Source organism: Sphaeramia orbicularis, unplaced genomic scaffold (genome assembly GCF_902148855.1).
Source record: "Sphaeramia orbicularis unplaced genomic scaffold, fSphaOr1.1, whole genome shotgun sequence".
Lineage (NCBI taxonomy): Eukaryota > Metazoa > Chordata > Actinopteri > Kurtiformes > Apogonidae > Sphaeramia > Sphaeramia orbicularis.
In genome coordinates, this window is record NW_021941463.1 from 106,790 (window position 1) to 129,483 (window position 22,694).

General features: G+C 40.2%; 1 protein-coding gene across 1 annotated transcript; it reads right to left on the reverse strand.

Annotated features, from left to right (window-relative positions):
• Positions 1 to 2,650: 2,650 nt before the first annotated feature.
• Positions 2,651 to 14,767, reverse strand: agpat3 (1-acylglycerol-3-phosphate O-acyltransferase 3). The gene is made up of 10 exons (XM_030129533.1): positions 14,432 to 14,767; positions 11,632 to 11,689; positions 11,306 to 11,536; positions 11,054 to 11,223; positions 10,811 to 10,972; positions 9,233 to 9,386; positions 9,044 to 9,146; positions 8,134 to 8,209; positions 6,541 to 6,739; positions 2,651 to 5,658 (listed from the first exon to the last, which is right to left on the reverse strand). Exons 3-10 carry the CDS (start codon positions 11,481 to 11,483, stop codon positions 5,567 to 5,569), a joined length of 1,134 nt encoding a protein of 377 aa, XP_029985393.1. The 5' UTR covers positions 11,484 to 11,536; positions 11,632 to 11,689; positions 14,432 to 14,767; the 3' UTR covers positions 2,651 to 5,566.
• Positions 14,768 to 22,694: the final 7,927 nt, after the last annotated feature.

Sequence of the window (22,694 nt, forward strand, 5' to 3'; positions counted from 1 at the left end):
TTCTAGTTTTTGTCATTTCGTTACTTCTTTAACGATAATAACCTTGATCAGGACATATAGTTCCATCAGCAGCCTGTACGTTAAACAGAAACATCTGCTAAAAGTTACTGTAACTCTATAACCCAGGAGATCCTTGAGTTTTTCAACTTGACATGGTAAAATAAGGTTAGATAAATACAGTATCATTTACATGAGATGCGTACTACTTGTAGTTTTAATTTGTGAAAACTGTAGGATGTTGCCTTGTAAATATCCTATACTGCCTGTGCGTAGAAATAAATATCCTTGTTTGTTGTACATAGTTCTCATCTGTAGTATAGTTTACTTTTTGTATATTTTAACAGTTTTTAGTTATGTGTGTATTATTAAGACTTTATACTATAGATTTGTGCATTGCTTACATTTTTCAGCACTTAATAATGTTTTATAGTGTTTTTCTTTGTACTAAATGTTTTTGCTGCTAAACAGAACAGAGCTGCTTCAAGGGATTTTCATTGTTCCTGTGACAATAAACATCTATTCTATTCTATTCTATTCTGTTCTACTCTACACTTACGTCACTCTCAGTGTCCATCTTTGAAAAACAAAAGACTCATGATGTGATCATATTTTGGTCAAAGTAGAAGCTCAAACAGTCAAATGGACCTTGCTGTAAAGTCATTTTGTCAAGTGTGCGTCCTGTGATAAACTGTTTGTTATTAATGGAAGTTGAACACACTTTTACCTTTGTGCTCTGCTGCCAATTGAAACCTTCTCTTCCATCTTTTATTCTGGTAAAATATTGGCTCAGAGCTGATTATTCTCTACTAGGGCTGTGTATTGGCAAGAATCTGGAGATACGATACAAATCACAACACTAGGATCATGATACAATATATCACGATAGATCATGATAGATAATGATAAGATGATCTATCATGAGACTGTTAAAAAGGACAATTTTTGTTTCTTTTTTAAAAGGATTATTTCATTGAAGAATTGAATTAGAGCAGAAATCTGCACAAATACTAAACACATTTTTATTTGATCCCAACAGGATCTAATGTTCTATCACCAAATGTTCAAACTGTGTTCAAACTGAAATTCTGTTTTACAGACATTAGAGTTTCGTATCCTGTTCAAATGTTCAGATTCTATTAGTTCACAACAAACATCAGAACAGGATTTGAGTTCAATCCCAACAAAGGAATTAACATTATTGAATAAAAGAGTGTTAAATGATAATACATAAAATATAAACAAGAGAAAAACAAAAATGAACCTCCACAATATCTGCATCTGAATTAGTACTGAAAATATTGATACAGTACTTTTTAATATTGATACAGTATTGTGAAATGAAATATCATGATATACCGCAGAACCAATATTTTCTTATACCCCTATTCTCTACCACTATTTAAAATCAATAGTACAAACTGAAACTCTAATCCTCAATATCAAACGGTTCTTCAGTATTTGACTCAGCACTGTGTGATTCTGAGGTCTAAGTCCAACCAAAACAACCAATCGTGTAACTGTCACTAAAATATCAGGCAATTACCATTAAATAAGTACATTTAACCCGTAAAGCTATTGCGTACCAACTATAGTCGGTGCAAGTTGATCACAATAATCCTTTCAAAATAACAAACATAAAAATTCTGTTGGGTTTCTGTAGAATTGACTTAGAGTCTGGTTTTGACCAACTCTATATATAAAATGTCAAGAGATAACTTTCTTGTGATCTGGCGCTATATAAATAAAATTTGATTGATTGAGTGATTTAATTGGTTTTCCCCTGTAAGTCGCTTTGGAAAAAAGCGTCTGCCAAATGCGTAAACATAAATGCGTAAACATAAAAATCACACACTTTCAGCTTCCTCAGAAAGTCTTTTTATTCAGATTGAAATTCAGTTAATGCCACAGCTGTTGCATTGCCAGTCTGTAAAAGAGTCCCTGAGTCAGAATTAACTCGATTCAGTGACTGTGCAATAACGCACATCATGCAAAAAACGAACCAACTACAGTAAGAAACCATAATTAATTACAAAGTTAGACAAACGCTGTGAGAGCATCTTGTGTGAATGGAGCCTTCTGTCGGTGGCTTTAATTACAAGGTAGGCATCGCTGAAGGTATTTACAGCTGAAGACCTGAAAGGTGAAACAGTGTTGAGTAAAGCCTTTTGAGATTATTCCATCAAGTGCACTCGCAGAGAGCAGCTTCAATAAAACCGTGTTCTGCTGTAGCTCTTCCACCTGCCGTTGGTGTGTGTGTTGGGGTGGGGGGACATTTGGTTGTAGCCTGAATGAGTGACGGATCATTCAAAAGAGCAAAAAGGACAAAAGAGCAGCTCTGCCATTTCTAAAAGTGAACGCCATACTCATCATTTACATTATATACATATTTATATTATCTCTCAATTAAATATCCAAAAGGTCCTGTGGATAACGGAGTGGAAACTGTCTCATGTAACCTTTCAAACAGCTGCGGACATGTCTACAACTCCTACAAGTGACAGTGGACATTCATTATTATTCTATATACACACACTGACGCATGTTATTCTGTTTCTCAATGGAAAACCTGTGGAGGTGTCATGACATATGAAGTATGGATGTAAATGTACCTCTGTGATGGAGGAGAAAAGATGGAAGAATGAAATGATTGTTTTGTTTTTAATGTGTGAATGTTGCTATTCTTTCCCCTGGTATCACATTGAGCTACATTGACATTTCCATAAACAGCTGCACGCACAGAGAAACGTGCACCAATCCCGAATAAGTCAAAACAATAAGAGTTAATTTGTCATTAAATCCTTTAATATTATCAAGTGTTTTAACTGGAGAAAACATAAAAATAGCCTTAGAAAACAAAACAAAAGCTAATGCAAGAGGTGCCACTAACTGAATTATTTGTATGATTTAAAAAGTCAGTTGTGTCAATTTTAACTTCATTCAATAAAGTTTACAAAGAAAAAGCACAACCACAATTCTTTGCATTATTTTACTGAATAAAACCACATCCAGTGTATCCCCCCTGTACTTCTTCTCAGCGGTCTATCAGAATGAGCTGGTAAAAGAATTACCATGTGAGGATCAATGAAAAGAAATCTCTTTATATTAAAAAAAAAAAAGAGAGAGACCCAGATCCTACAGCTTTTATAAATACAATAGGTAAAGCAACTCAATGTGTTGGATTATGAACAGTCTCATTAATTCTTGTTATTTTTACTTCACAGCAAGATAAACGGGCGTGCAATCCCTGAACCTCGTTTCCCATCCTGGACGTCGGTCGTGTTTCAGTCGTCGACTACCACAGGGCTCAGTTAGCTTCTACATTTTCACACAAAAATTAAGCAGCACTGTCTATTAAGGCTTGCATGACATCTGTCTGGGTTGAGATAACTACAGAAAAGAGGGAAATGCAAAAAAAGAATAAACAACACGCGGTAATGATTCCTACATGTGGCACAGGAGGGGTGGGGTTTAGAGGGGGCAGACCACAACACAAACATCCCCTCCGGCTCTTGCTACCATGAACTTTGCATCTTGGACCAGGATATGCATGTAGCGCGGAAGAACTCCACTCATTTACTGCAGCAGCCAACGGTTCAAACCACAAACTCTGACGGTGAAATGTTATGGAACTGCATGTGCACTAACAATACCTCGGTGTTGCCGCTGTGACATAAAGCAACAGAAAAACATGAAAAAAAGCCACGCTGCACATGGCGGCTTTTATCTAACAATGTACATTTACACAGATACTTAAAAACCAACAATCTCCTAATTCTCCTCTTTACAGATTTAAAAAAAAAAAAAAAATTTAATCATTCATTCAGTTTGGTAATCACACCAAATGAATGTGCACTACCCCACTATGAAGTGATGCAAGTGGAGGAAGAGGATACACGCCAAGGGTGGAGGTAAAGAGGTGGGTGCTGTTTTTAAAGGGCTGGCGAAGAAGCAATCTCCTGCCCACGCAAGCTTGATTTAAGGCAAACTTTCCAACATAACTACAACAGTCTGTATGTGGACAGCAACGGAAAACACCAACAGCCGTGACGCTATGATATATCACTGCATTTCAACGTTCAGGACTGGTATTGGAGGGGCTTTATTGAGGTGTCTAGAGTGGGACTGCTGGCTAAAAAAAAACAAAAAAACCAAACAAACACTGAGTCAGACGTATCGATGAAAGTCAACTCGCTAATTCCTCCTTGTGTAAAAAGCGAAGTGAAAGTAATGGACGCAGGAAATGAAAGGGACAGAAATGTGTTGGATCTTGTGAGGAATGAGACCTGTAACAGATGACGGGTATCCTTGATAAGGACAGTTTGCACACACAGAGCCCTTGCTATAGTTTAATAGACACCAGCCTCTCCGTGCTAAGATGTTGGAAGGGTCAGTTCACCCAAATGACGGGCGGAAAACACTCACTGGAGGTACCTAACTGAGGCATACACGGGGCTTTAGGGTTAGATGTCTGCTCTTCTACACTTAGACTGTTAAATAGCAACAATGGAGGCGAGGGAACAGCAGGGCAGCTTTCCAGTGTTCTCCAAAACCACAGGAAACATAAAGGGGATTCAGTCAGCAGCTGTTCCATAGTGACATCTAGTGGACAAGCTGCAGGTTGCACCACTTTGTGCAGAGGCTGCTTCAAAAAAAAAAAACATCAGGTGGTTCACATCAGGGATATTACCTCTGACAGTACTGTACCTCACCACTAGATGCCACCACAGAGTCTGTTCTGAGCTCATGTACAAACATGGTCCTCGAAAATCTGACACGCTGGCTCTTTTGATAAGTGCCAATGGAAAAATGCTGCAATTTTATAATGATTTAAGCGCTGTGGATGAAGTTTCAGTCAGAGACCTGAGACAAAAAGCCAGAGTTATCTCCGTAGCTAGGTACCTCAAGGTCGAGAGGTAATTTCTGTGATTTGGGTGAACTAACCCTTTAATACGAAGGAAACCAGGCTGGGCCTCAAGGCACCGGTTCCCATTACAAGTCCCACTTTGTGAAAAAAAGGGAGGGAGACATACTGTTTCAGACCGCTGTAGCAGAGACGGACTACCCCTGGATGGAGGTTCTGAATTAAAAAGATCAGATACGGATCAGGCTCGTGTTTTTGGAGGCTACACAAACGCGCCACTCCCTGATTGGCTGATGACGGCGACAAGGAGTGGGGGTACAGAAGGTAGAGCGAGGTGGGAAACAGGAGAGTCAAAATGGCTGTGTCCATGTGATCTCTGATTGGTTAGGAGCTTAGCTGGGAGTTAATGGAATGGGGGGGGGGGGGGGTTGCTGGATTAGGAAAGATGCAGGGGAACACAGGTGCGCATCTCCCCTTTCTTATGTTCTGTGTTCTAACAGAGAGCTGGAACCACAGAGCGTCCACACCCTCTCTCACTCTAGTGCCATTGGTATTTCTAACTCTGATGTCTATTCTAGTTTCACAGCTGGTCTCCTCCCGGCCTACCAACCGACTCGACAGTAGGAGAAGAATGGAGTTGGGTCAGGGTGAGACGCCGCAGGGCCGCCGCCTGAACACCACTGGACACGGAAGGGATGACACTCTTTAGTTTTGTTTCTTGGCCTCTTGGTCACCATAACTGGAGCCTGTTTTCTTGACCTCGGTGACCCCTATGAGGCGGCGGATTGCTATAGAGGCTGGAGAGAGAATACAAAATGACAAAACAAAGAGAAGTGAATGAGGGAAGCAATTAAGGATGTAACGATTACTGGTATAACAATAAACGGCAGTAAAATCACAGACTGTTAATATTACCATTTGAATTCTAATTATCATGATAACCATGTTTCCTTACCGCACTTTTAGGAGAAAAAACCCAATGTAAAGATCGGCTTTTATGTCAAATATTTGAGTATAGTTTGAATTTATTACAATTTTAATTTTCTACACCTAATATTTGAACCAATATTCACTTTTAAAGTCTTTGAAAAGGTTCGTTAAGCATCTGTGTGTTATTCCTGCAATAAATTATATACATTTTTCAAATCGGATTTTATATATTTTTTTGTCCTTTTATGTTTTTATAGTAGGTTAAAGTGAAAAAATAATAGATAGTTGATCTAGATGAAGTTGTGCTGAAAAAACACATCCCAAACATGGCTATAGTAAACATTTGTTTATATAGTATATAAAGGCCAAATCAAAAGGACTGAAAAACGGACAAAATAGGCTCAGACCACTAAGGGTTAATATTGGAATGTTTCTGCAACAGAAGGGACATTGTACCAATTATTTTATTTGTTTTTTTTTTGTTTTTTTCTTAAATACAACTTAGTTAAATTATTTCAGTGTGTGTATTAGTACTTTTTGAACATTTTGAGCACAATTTCAACAATACCATGATAATAATGATAACCGTGATAATTTTGGTCGCAATAACCGTGATATGAAATTTTCATATGGTTACATCCCTAGAAGCAATTCCGGTGTTCAAACACAATGGGGGTCAGTTCCCCTGATGATCACCCAGAGGACAAAGAAAAGCTGTGTGATCTTCCTTGGGTTTGGAGTTTACCCACCTATGATGAGGAAGATAATAAAGCCGATTATGAGGAGGGGCGAACCGCTCACCACCACTCCACAAGCAAATTTGATGAGAGGTGAGAGCAGCAGGGTGGCCCAGAACAGGAAGTTTAGTAGCGTCCATAGTCGGCGGCGCGGGATTATGGTGGGACCGGGGAACTTGCCTTCCTTGTGGTAGATTTCCTGTAAGGCATCCTGAGCAGGACAGGAGACAAAACCATTACAAACGTGAGCGACGCCCTCCAGTCACATTCATTCAAGTCGTCCATGTTGGTAAGAAATCAGTGTGTGTCAGACATGGTCCTGTAGAAGAATCTGGATCAGATGGAGTCGGCTGTACATCATATGACCTTATACAAGTCAGTGGTGACAGACTAATTATTTTTGATCCCATTTAACTTATGCATCATGTCATGTTTGCCCATTTAAAAGATAATTTTAAAAGTTAAAGAAGTTCCAGTTTGATGTAAAACTGTTCAAATATTAGACTGTGAAAATATGTAAATATCAAAGCTAACAAATCCAAACATCATGGAGGTAACATCATCATCAGTGTCTGTGTCTGAGATTGTTCACAGTCTGTAAGCATCTGTGCAGCTTCAACATCAACTGACTAGTGATTTTCACCTATGTTCTCACTTCGTTCTTGAGGAATGAGGTGAAATCTGCTGAGTTTGGTGTTGGCGTGTATCACATGTGATTACAGTTCAGAGCCAAAATTAAAGTCATCTTTATCTCTAAAACAAATTAAGATATTCTTGATTTGAAAAATGATCTTTTATTTAACAGATACCATCATGTGTAAATTCTGATGCAATTAAAAACAGAATACAAACATCTTTGTCTCTCACCATTGACCACCATTCCTCAGTTTTCTGATGTGAAGTCACACAGAGCACAGTGGAAGGTGTTCACTTCTTCTCTTCTTTTTACATAGTACAAGATGATTCCTCCTCTTCTAAAGACTACTTTCAGTGGTTTCTGCAGTGATGGCTTCAGGAGATGATCGGGTCCGATACATTTTACACATACGACTGATCTGCCCATTAAACTCAGATTTTCAGCAGCTGGATGTGAAAACTATCAATCTTCACAGACCAAGAAAATAAAAATAGCCTAATATTTGTGTACTTTTCAATTTTAGGGGTGTTCAACTGAATCTGACTTGTTAAAATCAGAGAAATAGTTTTTCAGAAGAAAAACCTGAGAAAAGTTCAGTTATTAGTTCAGTTTGTTGTGCATCCATGTGCCCCCCCCCTTTTTCTCCTCCTTTACTCCCTCTCTTTAACTGGTCCTGTCAGACATCCATCCTCCACAGTCTGGCTCTGCTCCAGGTTTCTACCTGTTAAAGGTACTTTTTCCTTCCTCTGTCTCCAAGTGTTTACTCCTGGAGGATTCTGTTGGTTTCTGTAAACTGGCTTGAGAGTCTGGTTTATTCCACCTCTATATGTAAAGTGTCATCAGATAACTTTTGTTACAATTTGGCGCTACATAAATAAAATTTGACTGATTGAAAAGTTGTAACAAACTAAATCCATTATGTTCTCATTTTCAATCTGGAGATGAATATCAGACATACTGAGTCTTACCTTCTCCTGGTAAAGCTTGTGCAGCCAGTTGGCACACTCTTGCTCATCGTCTGGTATGTCCTCCACAGGAAAACGCCTGCATGAGGACAACAATTTGGAAGCACTGACTCAATGTTGGATTTCATTGTCGTATCACCTAACAACTAATCAACATATTATACACAAAAAAAACACAGTCGGAGAGGTCTGTGATTGAAGACATGATCCTGGGGATTTATGGGCCAAATAATTCTGAACAAACAGCCAAAGACAGTTTGGAATTGTATGTCTGTGTGAAAATTACAGTAAATGAAGGAGAGTGTCACACATTTAAGGTGAACTTCAGGTAAAGAATAAAAGAAAACCTAATGTACCGTAATGTGTACGTTTTCTATCTTTGTTTTATATTAAAAGTAAATGTTGGATGGCAGGAGAAATACAAGAAGTCTGCTATGGCAGCTTTTGTCCACCAGGTGGCTCTGGCATTCACTTCCACTCTGCACTTTTCATCATTTTCATTCAATTCTGTCTCCAAAGCTAATATAAACCAACTCTATTCAACTACACCATTTTACTATAAAACCCTTGTAAATCACACTGCATCCGAGTTAAATCATAAGAGAAATATTCAGCTCTGGTATCCAGGACAAAAGGTGTGCTTTCTCTACCAGGGAGCCATTTCACTCAGTTTTTATCTCTTGGCTCTTCACTGTGGAACAGAGGAACCATCAACATGCTGGGAAACAAGCCAACATTTGGAGCTTTCTGTGTCCCCTTTATTGTTACAGGACAGAAATGCAGCTGGTCTGTGGCCAAAAGGCTTAAACTACATTTGTCATTTTCCACTTGAAGAAACTCAATGGGGCTGGCAGCACAATGTATCATCATTATAATAACTGACGATTGGGTGAAGACTATCAGAGGCACTCACCTTACACTCATGTCGGCTTTGTACTTCTTCCCGTTGACGATGCCCAGGAGAGTGGGAGTTTGGTTGTCTTTAAAGTTCAGAGTTACGTCATAAACAGCGGTGACTGTAACGGGGGGAGAATAAGAAGTCATGTGTGATGTTGAACAAGTCCAAGTGTGTGTGTGTGTGTGTGTGTGTACGGTTACACACCTGTGCCCTTCAGACACTGCAGCGTGGTGGTGAATCCTTTGGTTCGGGGTAGGAGGTGGTATTTGAGCTTGGGCAGGCCTTTACTCTCTGCCACCTGCATACTGATCTGATGCTTCTTCTCTGTAAAGCGGGTGCCCTCGCAGTAAAGGAGGAACTGTGGAGGGACAAGTTCTGCATTAATACACATGAATACTTGGATGACCTCCTTTCCTTTGTCCCATCCACTACCCTACTTCTGCTTGGTTGAATTACAGATCAGGTTCACCTCAAAGTAATACTATGCTAAAATAAAGTCACTTTATCTGGACGGTATTAAGGAGGGAGGCAGGTGGATGTCCACTTCACCAAATCGCATTAACTTTGTTTATTTCAACACATGAAAACAGTGGTTCCCTGTGGTCTGATGTTTGACTTAAGGGGTAATTAGATCAACCGCTGAGCTCTCTAATCTCACCTGGTGAACTTCTTGACTCATTGCAGAAATCTGCAACACAAGATGCTCTGCCCTTAAAGCAGAGGTCTACATAAAACAGCAGGAAATGATGTCAGCTAAAGTAAACCTGTGACTTGGTCTAAAGAGATTAGAGCCATTTTTGCAAACCAACAGAGGGGAAAAAACCCTACTTCAAGTGGAAACCTTAAAATCGAGTTCACAAGATCTGTTAAAAAGAAAATAAACCCATTCCCTCCTGTTGAGAGGTTTGCAATACAGCTGGAGAAGTTCGAACTAGACACTGGATACAAAAACAACTATTCAAGAAAAACTTGGTCAAAGGACAGTGTGTGAATTTCCCAATAAAAAGGAGAGTTTAAGCTACTTCAGCCTAAGAAGGGTAAGGACATTTTACCAGTTACCAGATCATCATGGCTTAAAAAGCCACATTCATACGGATAAAAAAGGCGAGTCAAACTAGAGCTGCAATGACTAATCTCTTAATTGATTAGAAGTCAATTAAAATCAGGCTATCGTTTGATTTTATAAGAAAAAAAGTCCAAATTCTCTGATTGTAGCTTTTGAAATAAACATATTTCATTTATTTCCTCCTATATGACACTAAACTGAAGATGACCTTTGAGGATGTTATTTTAGGTTATGGGAAACACTTTTAAACCACTTTCTGAGGGTTTTTACACAAAAATGTAATTGTATAAAATTTAAAAAACAACATGTATAAGCTGTAAAAATAACAGCAGTTGTGACACTAGAGAAAACTGCACATTTGGAATGGAATGAAAATGAATTTAGTCCCAAACAGGGCTGAATGATTTACATGAGATATCACATTCTTACTGTTTTTAAAAATATTGCATTATCACAATGTTAATTTTCGCATTTGATGTTGTCTACAAAAATCCAAACAAACAACATAGGATGGATGAGCATATTCCCTTACATCTGGAGGATGTGAGTTGAAGGCCAGGGTATGTTACAGCATATTTTACCTCCCTTATATATTCTAATTTAAGTCAGGTTTCTATGGATTGTTAGGTCCTACTTCTGACTGTAAAAAACATACTTTCTACAGAATTTACAGAACTGAACATGCAGATTTATGACACAAAGAAGCGTCTACCTACCCACATATATTCAGGATAGTCTTTGAGTCTGCCCAGGCCTTTGAACACAGTCTTTCTGTCCTCCTCCCACTTTCTCTTGCAGAAGACTATTTCTAGAAAGTACCAGGTCCAGCCAATCAGAGGGACCTTCAGTAGCTCATGTTTGGCTAGCACCTTTGAACTCTACAGGGGTAAAGAAGAAAGGTGTGAGCATCATTTTCAGACAGAGAGACATTTATAGGCTTACTTTGGTCCTTTACTGACCCCTAAGACACCAAATCTTTCACACATGGTCCAGCCACAGAGGAAGTCGATCTCATAGTTGTGGTTGAGGATGATGATAACGTGCTCTTTGCCGAACTTGTCCACCGTGGCCTGGTCGGTGTATAGAACGCAGTCTGTGCCCGACCACCACTCAAGCAGCATCACCAGCTCTGCCCGCACATGGACGCACACGGTTAGGAAGACACCAGTGACCATATGACACTTTTACCGAGGCATCGGGACTATACTCACGGCTCCATAAAGAGTAGGAGAGCCTGCAGTTGATTCTGCGGTACAGTTGCTTGTTGATCGGCCACAGGATGCAGGTGCAGAGCTGGATGAAGTTTATGATGAGGCCACTGACCACGAACACAAAGCCCATCAGCAGCTGCAGGATGAACAGGCTCTTCAGGTAAGCCAGGAGAGCCATGGCTGAGGAGCCTCGAGAGCAGAGCAGGCTCCTCTCTATACACTACGACCAACCTGAGACACCACAACACACACAAGCAGAGTGAAAAGACTCACAACACAAACATTCAAGGAGAAAAATGACAACCTGATGGAAAACTGTTACTCACCACGGTGGGATGCTTTTACAAGCCGCGCTTACACGGTCCTTCAGCCAATACTACGGTCCTGTGAGAAACAGCAGAAAAGGTTCAGAAAGGTTAACGGTGGCAGGAGTGACATGAAACATAAAAGACTGTGACAGAACAGTCAAATTCAATTATTCAATTATATAAACTGTGCAGCGCTTCATCAAAAAGGTGAATCTATGGCAAATAAAGGCGAAAAAGGTCAGAAACAGCCTGTTACGAAAGCGTGAAAGGCCATTGGTTGCAATTTTCAGTTTGTTTTCGACATTTAATCAGATAAAATGAGGAATGTGACCTCAAAACATTTATGTGGAACCTTAGTTTTAACCCTTGACACAGTGTAGGTCATAGGTTGCCACAATGACAGACCTGCTGCTAGAATGTAGTGTTCTTGTGAGAATTCTTCACTCCACTGTCTGCCTACAGGTGAAACACATTCACCTCAGGCAAACTAGAAACTCTAAAAGACATGACAGCATTCACTGCACAAAACATGTCACAATTTCAGCTAACAATATACAAATGAAATGTTGTTTTAACAAGCCTGTAAACATATTCACTGTCATAAAGTGGATTATTAGATAAATTACTGTGCAGCACCAGCACCATATACAAATGTACAGTTGCCCGTACCTCTCTTGCATTCACTGTTAGAACTGCATCAGCAAATCAGCAAAAAAGGCAGCGTGCCATTCGCTTTTAACACAACAATGTATGGGACTGAGGCTGCATGGTAGAAACCAGACCACAAACACAGAGTCTGGGAGTCACACTGACATAACGGTCCGCAACAACAGACGCTGGTTGTCCGTGTTGTGTTTATCAACTAGTTACTTAGTCCTTATCCTGATACTGTTCAGCATTTTTTAACAGAACAAATAAAGAGCAAAACTCTCCAGTCTAGTCTAGGGGCAGATAGCTGGATAACACTATATCCTGCCAAACAAAACACAAGCTTCTAAAAGCCAACTTAGAGACTATTTAAACACAACCCCCTATCTACGAGTCCAACAAAAGCATGTTTAATTTAAGCCACAGCTAAAACAAACCCTGTCCACAGTTTGTTGGCAACAAGTTCCATCCACTGAAATCAATCCCCTTAAACAGTGCAACACAATACACAGAATAATAAAGTGGCTCAGTGTGAAGGAAATTAAACCTTACATGTGTATCCACAGTAGTTCTGCTCAGAGTCTTGGGCCAATGAATAGGAAAAATCCCTGGGACAAAGTGGTGTGTTGAAATACTGCCACGTGTGCATACATCATCCGATGCGCTGATTGTAAGTCCAAACATCCACAGTTCTCTTTGCATTGTGTTACAGATATGACCTTTATTCTGACTGCAGGTGCTTAAGATGCATTACTGCACATTTCACTTTTTTGGAAGGGTGAAGAGCTCCAACACTCCATAAAACAAAGACGGAGTGATTATTGAAACAGTCTGGATTATAACTGATGGATGTGATTTGATTTCAGTTCCTTTAACCTGATCAACACAGAAACTTTTATGGGTGAAGATCTACAGTTTCAGAGGTGAAACTCTTGCGCATACTCACATTTGTGCAGTTGGTTTGGATATTTAAGCTTTTTCTCAAATTTGTCACCAAACATAAATTATTTAAACATGGATTTCATGTTAATGAACCACCTGATTCAATCTCATTAGAAAGCCATACTTTTATGTCTTAGATCTGAAACTTTTACAACAGTGCTTCATCACTAAGGTGTAAATCCTCATCTTAATTTCTGAAAACACACAGAAGCTCACCCTTTCTAAGAACATACTAAAGAATCTTAATTAAAAAAAAAAAAAAAAAAAAAAAAAAAAAAAACTTATAATAAAAACTTAAGTCAGAGGGAAAAAACCTTGCACTCTGAGTGTCAGATTCTCCTACAAAGCATTATTTTTTCACCTTTGTATTTCACAACAAGACTAGTAAAGGCCTGTTATCTTGCTTTGACAGCATTATGTTTTCTCAGCTCGTGTTTGTCCAATAGCAGACTACGTTCCCTCGCTGGCCTTTGCTGTGGCAGCTCACAGACTTTTTTAAAACGCGCCATGAACTTTGTTCTCATTTTCCTTCCGGCTCTCCCGTCTCCGCTCTCATCTATGTTCATTTGTAGAGTCATATTACTCACAATAACCACAAATTTCCTCTCAATGGGCAATCAAGGCCTAAAATGGTCATCGTAGCACAAAGCTGTGTTGTCTTATGTGTGCCTCTTACAACTGTAGTTTGAAGTCTTTCAGGGTTTTAGACAGAACACTGACGGAGAAGGAAAAGACAAAAACAAACAGTGCCTTTGTACATAAACCAGTGCTGAATAATAAAGACTAGTTTGTGAAAACTGCAGGCCGACATCCACCTCCCTGCTGAAGCAAGGCCAACCTGTGACCCACTCAGCCCCGAGGGAAGATTAGGGACGCTGACTGGGTTAAAGCTGCTTAAGGCTGGACAGCTGCTTCTGCCCTGCATCACCTGAAAAAAGCTTATTTTATTTTCTGCAAGCCTCTGATCAAAGAGAAAAAAAAACAAAAATGGCTCACATAAACATTGAAAACCAGACGATTAAATACTGCAAGTCCGACAGACCCACCTGAGCAGGTGGCACGAAGATCACTGAGTTCTAAAAACTTAATTTGACTGGCATGTGTCCTCCATTTAAAACACACTATAACCACAAGACTTTAACTCTAGTCCATTAAATGGCTCTGAAAAATTCTATCAAACCCGTCCAAGCCTCCAGTGGACAAACCTCTTCTTGCGTCTTAAACTTACCAGTAGACGTAGTAGGCCATGGCCATGACCACCAGCGCCCCACAAATCCCAGTAAAGATCATCACAGCACTCTGGTTCAACATTTTGGCTCTTGGTCTCTCACCAATTTACAGCCAGAATCAAAAACCTTTAAAAAGGCCTGCAGAAAGCAGTGGATGGTCACAGAGTGTCCTGCTTCATAGCGATGATAATCCCACAGAAGGAAAGGGGCAGATTACGACGATGACACAGAGCTAGATCTTAGATCCTGCTGGAGGAACTGCCTAATCAGCGCAACAATGGCCTTGGGTTCCAAGGCCAAGGTATCAGACTATGCCCTGGATGGATGGGTTTTTAATAAAAGTACATTAAAAAAAAAAAAAAAAAAAAATTCCTTAAAGGCCACGATGGATTATCAGAGGGTTCCACTGACGAATGTAAGGAAGACTTTAAGATGGCTCACTTCTGGAAGGAGGGTGGCATACATGTAAGCGATGTCTTACACGCATTCCCATCCTCTAATCCAGTGGATCAGATTAGTGCTGATTAGCAGGCTATGGGCACCCTGGATATGTCACAATCCATTACCATTAACAAAGAAGGCTGGACTCTCCAACCACAGTGAAGTTAGCTGAACGCCATCCGCTCTGCTAAAGGAACCAATCATAATGTAGAATTTCCTGCTTCACCTTGCCATTGGCCAAATATCATCATCACATTAGTGGAAAACAACACAAGGAAAAGACCATTTTGTTGGTTTCTTTTTGGTAAATGCAGCTAATGAAAATCCTGGAAATCAATGAGTGTTATCTCCCAGATGCCCCTGCATTCTTCTGTCTATCTGATTTCTTGATAGTATTTTAGCTATGTACGTACCTTCATTTTCAGGTCCGTAAGGTTTCAGCCACACAGAGGGCAAACACAGTTAGTGGGCAAGCCAACAAAAGCTCTGAATGCAGCACAAAGCCAATGTGAAATGTAGTTCAGACCAGTTGGTCCAGAGAGGCAGAAATAAACTGTCAAGTGTTTACAGAAGCAAATGGGTCAGAGGTTAGAGCACAGCCTAAGGCTTCGCCACTGGATCTTAAAACAAAAAAAAAAAGTGACAAAAACATGTAGTGATGGCTGGAATCATGAAGGTCATTCATGTTGAAAGCCGTGAAGGGATCTCAATCCAGGATGTAAAACTGCATGCACAGGTTTTAAATGCAGAGACAAATATTTCTGCTGTATTTTTTGTTTATTAAATCCGGAACAGTTAAGACACTACATCAAAACTGTTTTGTACCCGTTTTTGTGTTTAACAATATCAATGGCGACTATTAAACTCAAGTATCCATTTCACTCTGTTTTGTTTATTTACACTGCAATAACTTGAGGATTTGCATTTATTATGCAGTGCCCTTCCCAAACCAAGGAACATTTTTATTGGATCAACATATGGCAGAGTGAAATACATAATAGCTATCTATCTATCAATCTAAAAACACTCCAAGTATCAGGTCAAGTTGCTGTAACTGACCCTCAAACATTTCATCCACAGATTTCAAGGCATTTCTTTCAACATTAACTTGACAATGAAACTCAGCTGAAAAGTGCAAATATTACACAAGTTCAGACAGTAGTTTTGTCAGTTTTACGTCCGGAGAAATGCCAAATTTTTGTAGCCTTGAGCTGCAAAAATCTGTGAACCACTGATTGAGCAACTTTTCATACATGTATGTTCAAAGCCAGACTAGACAAGGCACAACAACATGCAAATACTTTGGTTATGTTTCACTGGTAATATCTAGATCTGCTGACTATCACTTGCACACTTAACAACTCTATCAAGATGAAATTCAGTGGAAGCGTTGCATCAAATTAAACAATCCTGTGGAAATCACATGAACACATATGGTGTTTAGCAAAGGGTAATGAGTGAGATGGCATAAAAAAAACATTTCAACATAGTAGCACTTCTTTCAATGCTTCCCCTAGGCTTACAGTGTAGCAATAGCAATAATGAGCAACTGAAAACACTGTGGAACTGAGTGTAATGGCCTGGGGGGGGGGGTTAATGGATCATTCTGCCAGACTGCCAAGTTTCTTCACAATTTACCATAATGTACCAAAGTTGCAAGAAGTTAAGAAAGCCTTAGATAATAAAAGCATTACCTTATGAGATGGCACTGCTGAGATAATGGCTTATCTACATATGTATGCCTCAAAGTCCGATAGAGCAATTCTTTGACTTAATTAGCTGATAGCCTAGTAGATTAGTTTAAAGATTTCTGAGTATAAACATCTACGCCCTAGACTTTGAAACATTACAGTTAACAAGTGAAAGTAATAAGTACATTCTAAAGCGAGTCTGTTGGTACTAATTTTACACTGCAGACTATTTAGGTTGATGCCATTAATTACAGTCTTACTCTATTACAACATAATCCTGCAGAATTTTAATGTACAGTGGACCATGGACTCGACGGTATATTATTAAAAAGAAATTAAATAAGATTGGCTTTGCTATTCCTACTGAGCAACTGAGCCATTACAGCCACTTATACATAAAGAATATATAAAAAGGACAAAGATTCCTAACAGGCTGGATAACAATATTAACTGAACATTTTTTAGAATTAGTATTTTTCATTGAGATCATATACGACACAGTCTCCTGTTTGGAATTTAGGCCACCACTATCTTGGTTTTACAATTTTAACAGCCCACATTTGGATATGAAGGTAAAGCTAGCAAAGAAAATCAGTTATTGAAAACACTGACAATCTGGAGTGCTACATTAAATCCAGTCAAGTCTTTTCAGCTGCTTATCAAATGTTAACACATACAGTTTATCTATTTCAGTAAGATAAACTGTGCATTATTCATAAATACACTGATCAGTGCTGACAGGCTAGATAAACCTAGGTAAATTATTGCAAATATTGACTAATAGTAACATTAACAGACCAAGTAAAAACCCTCAGATGGAATCCTCTGACAGTTGTGTTAGTGTAACCTTTTACACACAATAAGAACTGTCAGATAAAAATATGTTTTATGCTCTAAACAGAGGCTCCATGAGTCTGACTCTGCAGGCGAGCTCAAAACCCATACAACACATGGATGGAACCGAAATCATTTAAAGGGCAACGTGTACACTTTCACTCCTAGGATAGTTGACGTGAATGGTGAAATTAACTTTACCAGAACTGTCTCTGTGCCAGGTTGCAAACACATTGACCGCTGTCATAAAACTAAGCATTTTTTTTTATGGGGGGGGGGGGGGGGGGGGGGTCAATGGGGTTGTCTCAGTTCTAGATCCAGCCTCAAGTGGCCGTTAGAGGAGCTGCAGGTGTGTTGGCTTCATCTTTCAGCCCCATGGAACATGCATGATCACAGCCAGTCATGCCATGGAGAATAAGACAATGCATAAAGAAGAGAAATAGCTCAACAGAATACAGCCTGCACCTGTTTGGGTCATCTGAAGACTAAGTCCATGTGCAAAAATCACAACTCTGTATGGGACAATTCATATCCATGTCCCTGTGAAAAGTGTAAAGATGGATTCCAGAAAGCAGAGGCAGTAAGATTAAAAAAATACAAACTTTACATAGTGGTTCAGGGTGATAAGTGTGAGTGAGTGAAGCAGTTATAGAGCTGAGGGTGTACTAGTGCAGATGTGTGTAGAGAGAACACACAGAGTTAGGGGTAGTCAGGGGGTCAGGGTTAGTCAGCGGGTTAAGGTTAGTCAGGGGATTAGGGTTAGTCTGGGTTAGTGAGGGGATTAGGGTTAGTGACAGGATTAGGGTTAGTCAGGGTTAGTGAGGGGATTAGGGTTAGTCTGGGTTAGTGAGGGGATTAGGATTAGTGAGGGGATTAGGGTTAGTCTGGGCTAGTGAGGGGATTAGGGTTAGTTTGGTCTAGTGGGGGGGGTTAAAGTTAGTCAGGTTAGGGTTAGTCTGGGCTAGTGAGGGGATTAGGGTTAGTTTGGTCTAGTGGGGGGGGGTTAAAGTTAGTCAGGTTAGGGTTAGTCTGGGCTAGTGAGGGGGTTAAGGTTAGTCAGGGTTAAAGTTAGTCTGGGCTAATGAGGGGGTTAAGGTTAGTCAGGGTTAGGGTTAGTCTGAGCTACTGAGGGGATTAGGGTTAGTCTGGGCTAGTGAGGGGGTTAAAGTTAGTCAGGATTAGGGTTACTCTGGGTTAGTGAGGGGGTTAAGGTTAGTCAGGATTAGGGTTAGTGAGGGGGTCAGGTTTAGAGCTGCCTCTTTTACATAATGATCACTGCACATGAGCCAAAAGATCAGCTCCAGCAGTCCACCAAATAAGCAGTAAACTGCCTCAGTACCAGTCCCTTTGGGCCATGGACTGGTCCCCTGGCTCTTCCGGGACCACAGCCTCAGTACCAGTCCCTTTGGGCCATGGACTGGTCCCCTGGCTCTTCCGGGACCACAGACCTGAATGAACTCCAGTAACCTGACTTTGTCTGAGTGGTTCGACATCTTTACGCAGGTCAACTCGGAGCCAGCTGGCTCACATGACATGCAGCGGGACGCAGACGGCTTGCTGTCTCGTAGCAGCTGTTTTAGAATGAACCCAACCCTGTGTACCACCCGAACCCAGGCCCGGCCTGGTCCCCCACCGTGGACGACATGCACCAGTCCAGCTGTCTGCGTAACCCAGCCGGGCACCGGGCTTATCTGTCCACACATGCCTCCACTGGGGCCGGGGGGCGTCAGATAACATAGCAGCCCGTCAAAGTTGGGAAAACAGATAACGCTATATTTGACTTCATAATATAATTTCTAATATAATTCTAAATGTCCGGTTGTTGCAGTCAGAAGCGGTGAAGCTGTTAATGCTAACTAACAGAAGGGCACACTGAGCTAACAGTGAACGCCTCTGAGTCCACACAGAAAAACCAACGTGGCTGTTGGACTTTAAATATTTCATTTGGATAAGAGGACGAGTGAAAGACAATCGGTTGTTTCTGTGGTAAAGCTGCCAAACACCATGAATGCATGAGTTGACCTGAGCCGCTCGCTAGGGCTATGCTAAGCTAACTAGCCCAGCTATCGCTAGCGCACGGTGCATGTAACGGTACTGTGAGCTTACCTGCAAAGGATTCACTTGACACTGGGGCGAGTCGGTAGATTTTTTCAATACTTGTTCCGCGGCCTCCTCGCCTTAAAAGCCGCTCTGTTACAAACGCCTCGTCGCCTCGCCCGTTTCCCGAAACGCTATCAAATTGACTTGAGGTAATGCGATTTGCAGGAGCGCTATTGTTTGTCGGTTAAAGCCCCACATTTCCTCAAAGCCCATCTGAAGGTGGCATGTCCTACATCCGGTCCGGCCCCTCATAATCATCCACACAGAAATTAAATGACCGAAATCAAATGTGCACAGACAGCTGGATGTGTGCAGATCCACACCTGCCCATCCACGTGCTTCAACTGTGAATGTAAAACACTAAAAAGTGCATTTACCAATAACTTGGGGGGGGTAGCCTTGGGGTCTGCTACTTCTTATAATCTTCTTAATTCTACTGCGTGCATTTATCACATATTTCCAGATTACACATTATTATCCATTATATGTACATTTATTTGCATCTTTGTCTTCACCAGTTTGATTGTGACTCATGTGCGCACTTTTAGCCCCAGTCCAACCGCAGACATTTTCCTCCTGAACATCAGCTAAAGCCATTCTCCGGATCCCCTCTAAACACATGGCCTGTGTCATGTCACAGTCTCCTCATTCTTTCAATGCCAGGGCATGTTTAGGCCTCTTTAGCCCTCTGCTGGTGCTTTTGCATATCTGCAGCTTTGAATGGAAACGCACTGGTCGTCACATGTTGAGCAGGAGTATTATGGGCTGTAATAGTACAAGTGTTGTGTGTCTGATTGAAGTATTACTTTTACAACATTACCTGTGTGTTGTCATCCAAGGCGGCCTGTGTGTACTGTACTCAGGTGCCTTGCTTAAAGGCTTCGGTCCTGGACATACCGGCCAGTCCAGTTATTTGGGTTAATGCTGGCTATAGGTCCAGTGGATTAGTGCAGGGAAACGGAGCTGTCACCTGGGCCTAATCACATAACAGGAAGAACTGGCTCAAACAACACAGCAACCACTACCATACTTGGAGATGTGGTTCATGTGTTTAGGCTCATTATGTACAAACAAAATGTATGTTTAATATTTTTAAAACCTTTGCATGTTTATTTTAGTTTTGATAGCTTTGTTTTCTTTTATCCCCCAGACTTCCAAATCTTCACCTTATGCACACTCATCTACAAGAAAAATGCCTCCAGAGTAAAAAGCACCACATTTGGGTCACTAATAATAATTTAAAAAAAAAATTAGTCAAAAGTACTAGTTGGCAGCCATTCAATACACACCAGTCAGCCATAACATTCTGAACACTGACAGAAGAAGTGATAATAATAATAATAATAATAATAATAACATGGATTCTTTCATTCCATTGTTTTCCTTTCACTGGGTTGGAAATCAAGGTTATTATTGTTAACGAAAAATAATGAAATGACAAAAACTAGATTTGTTTCAATATTCAAGATTTATTAAATATGTATAAATGATTATTATTTGCAATTACTGTCAGTTATTACTTAATATTTGAGTCACTGGTGGTTTATTCTAACATTATAAAAAGTGTTTTAAAAGTTGTGGTCAACACTAGTTTAAGATGCAGTATTGGGTCAAAGTGTTTAATTCTATGAATTAATGAAAGAGTGGGTATTAGTTAAACCTCCAAAGGTGCTGAGTAATAGGAATAACATGAAGTTGCATAATTCACCTTTTGTTTTATACACTGCTATTGCTAATGACAGACTTGTCTTTCACTGTCATAAAAAATCTTCTAGGCAATGTTAAAATGTAAATTTTTGCTTCTCTTTCTACCAGGTTTTTCTTCATTTTTGGAAGTAAAACCACATTGACCTCAGAATCACAGCTGTGGCTGCTTGTTCGTTTCAGGAAAGAGTGACATGGGGGTTTGTTTTGAACTCTGACCCTGGATCAGGTTAGAGTCACATACACAGGAAAGATCTAGAAATCTGTTCCACAAATATAGACTTACACCTATGTGTGAGGACCCTCCCCCCAACCCTTAAACCCCCTGTATCTGGAACTAACCTAACCCTAACCCCCCTTATCTGGAACTACCCTAACTCTAACCCCCCTGTATCTGGAACTACCCTAACCCTAACCCCCCTTATCTGGAACTACCCTAACTCTAACCCCCCTGTATCTGGAACTACCCTAACCCTAACCCCCCTTATCTGGAACTACCCTAACTCTAACCCCCCTGTATCTGGAACTACCCTAACCCCCCTGCCCCCCTTATCTGGAACTACCCTAACCCTAATTTCCCTGTATCTGGAACTACCCTAACTCTAACCCCCCTGTATCTGGAACTACCCTAACCCCCCTGCCCCCCTTATCTGGAACTACCCTAACCCTAATCTCCCTGTATCTGGAACTACCCTAACCCTAACCCCCCTGTATCTGGAACTACCCTAACCCCCCCCTTATCTGGAACTACCCTAACCCTAACCACCTCAGACCTCCACTGTCACTGGACTCATTCAAAGAGAGAATGAAGACATTTCTGTGTAGAGGCTTTTTATGGCCCACCATGATGCTTTGTTTTATATTTAACATTTTACTTTAAAACACAATTTTTTTTTTCTTGTTGGAGTTTCTTTTCCTTTATAAATGCAATTTATAATTATTATTTCACTATTATTATTATTATTACGATTATTGTTATGTGAATATGCAACAACATGAGCCAAATAGCACTTCTGTCATTTGTTTTTCACTCCATCTGATTAAAGAAAGTTAGATTTTGCACATTTTTATCTCTGAAGCAGATAATTTCCAAAACATTATAGATCAGTGTAATGGAAACAAAATTTATTTTTATTTGTATGCAGCCAGGTGACCTAGATAACATTGGAACATGTATTCAGATCTAAAGCAAAAGGTGGAAAAAAATCATGCACTGCTTCTAAATTTAATGGGAAATATAAACATTCCCAGTGACTGAGGCAGACAAAAGAACAGAAGCTGAAAACAGTTTCAGTAAAGATTAATCCTTTATTTTCTGTGTTCATTAATTCCTCTAGATCAGAGCAGCAGCTCAAGGGTTGGCACTTGACTTCCTACCACTACCGAACATCAGCTATTACACTGGTTCACAAAACATTCACGACCAATGTTATTGGTTGAATTCTCCCGAAGCCCTTGAAGGCTTTTATACAGCAGAGTCTGTCCTACTAGG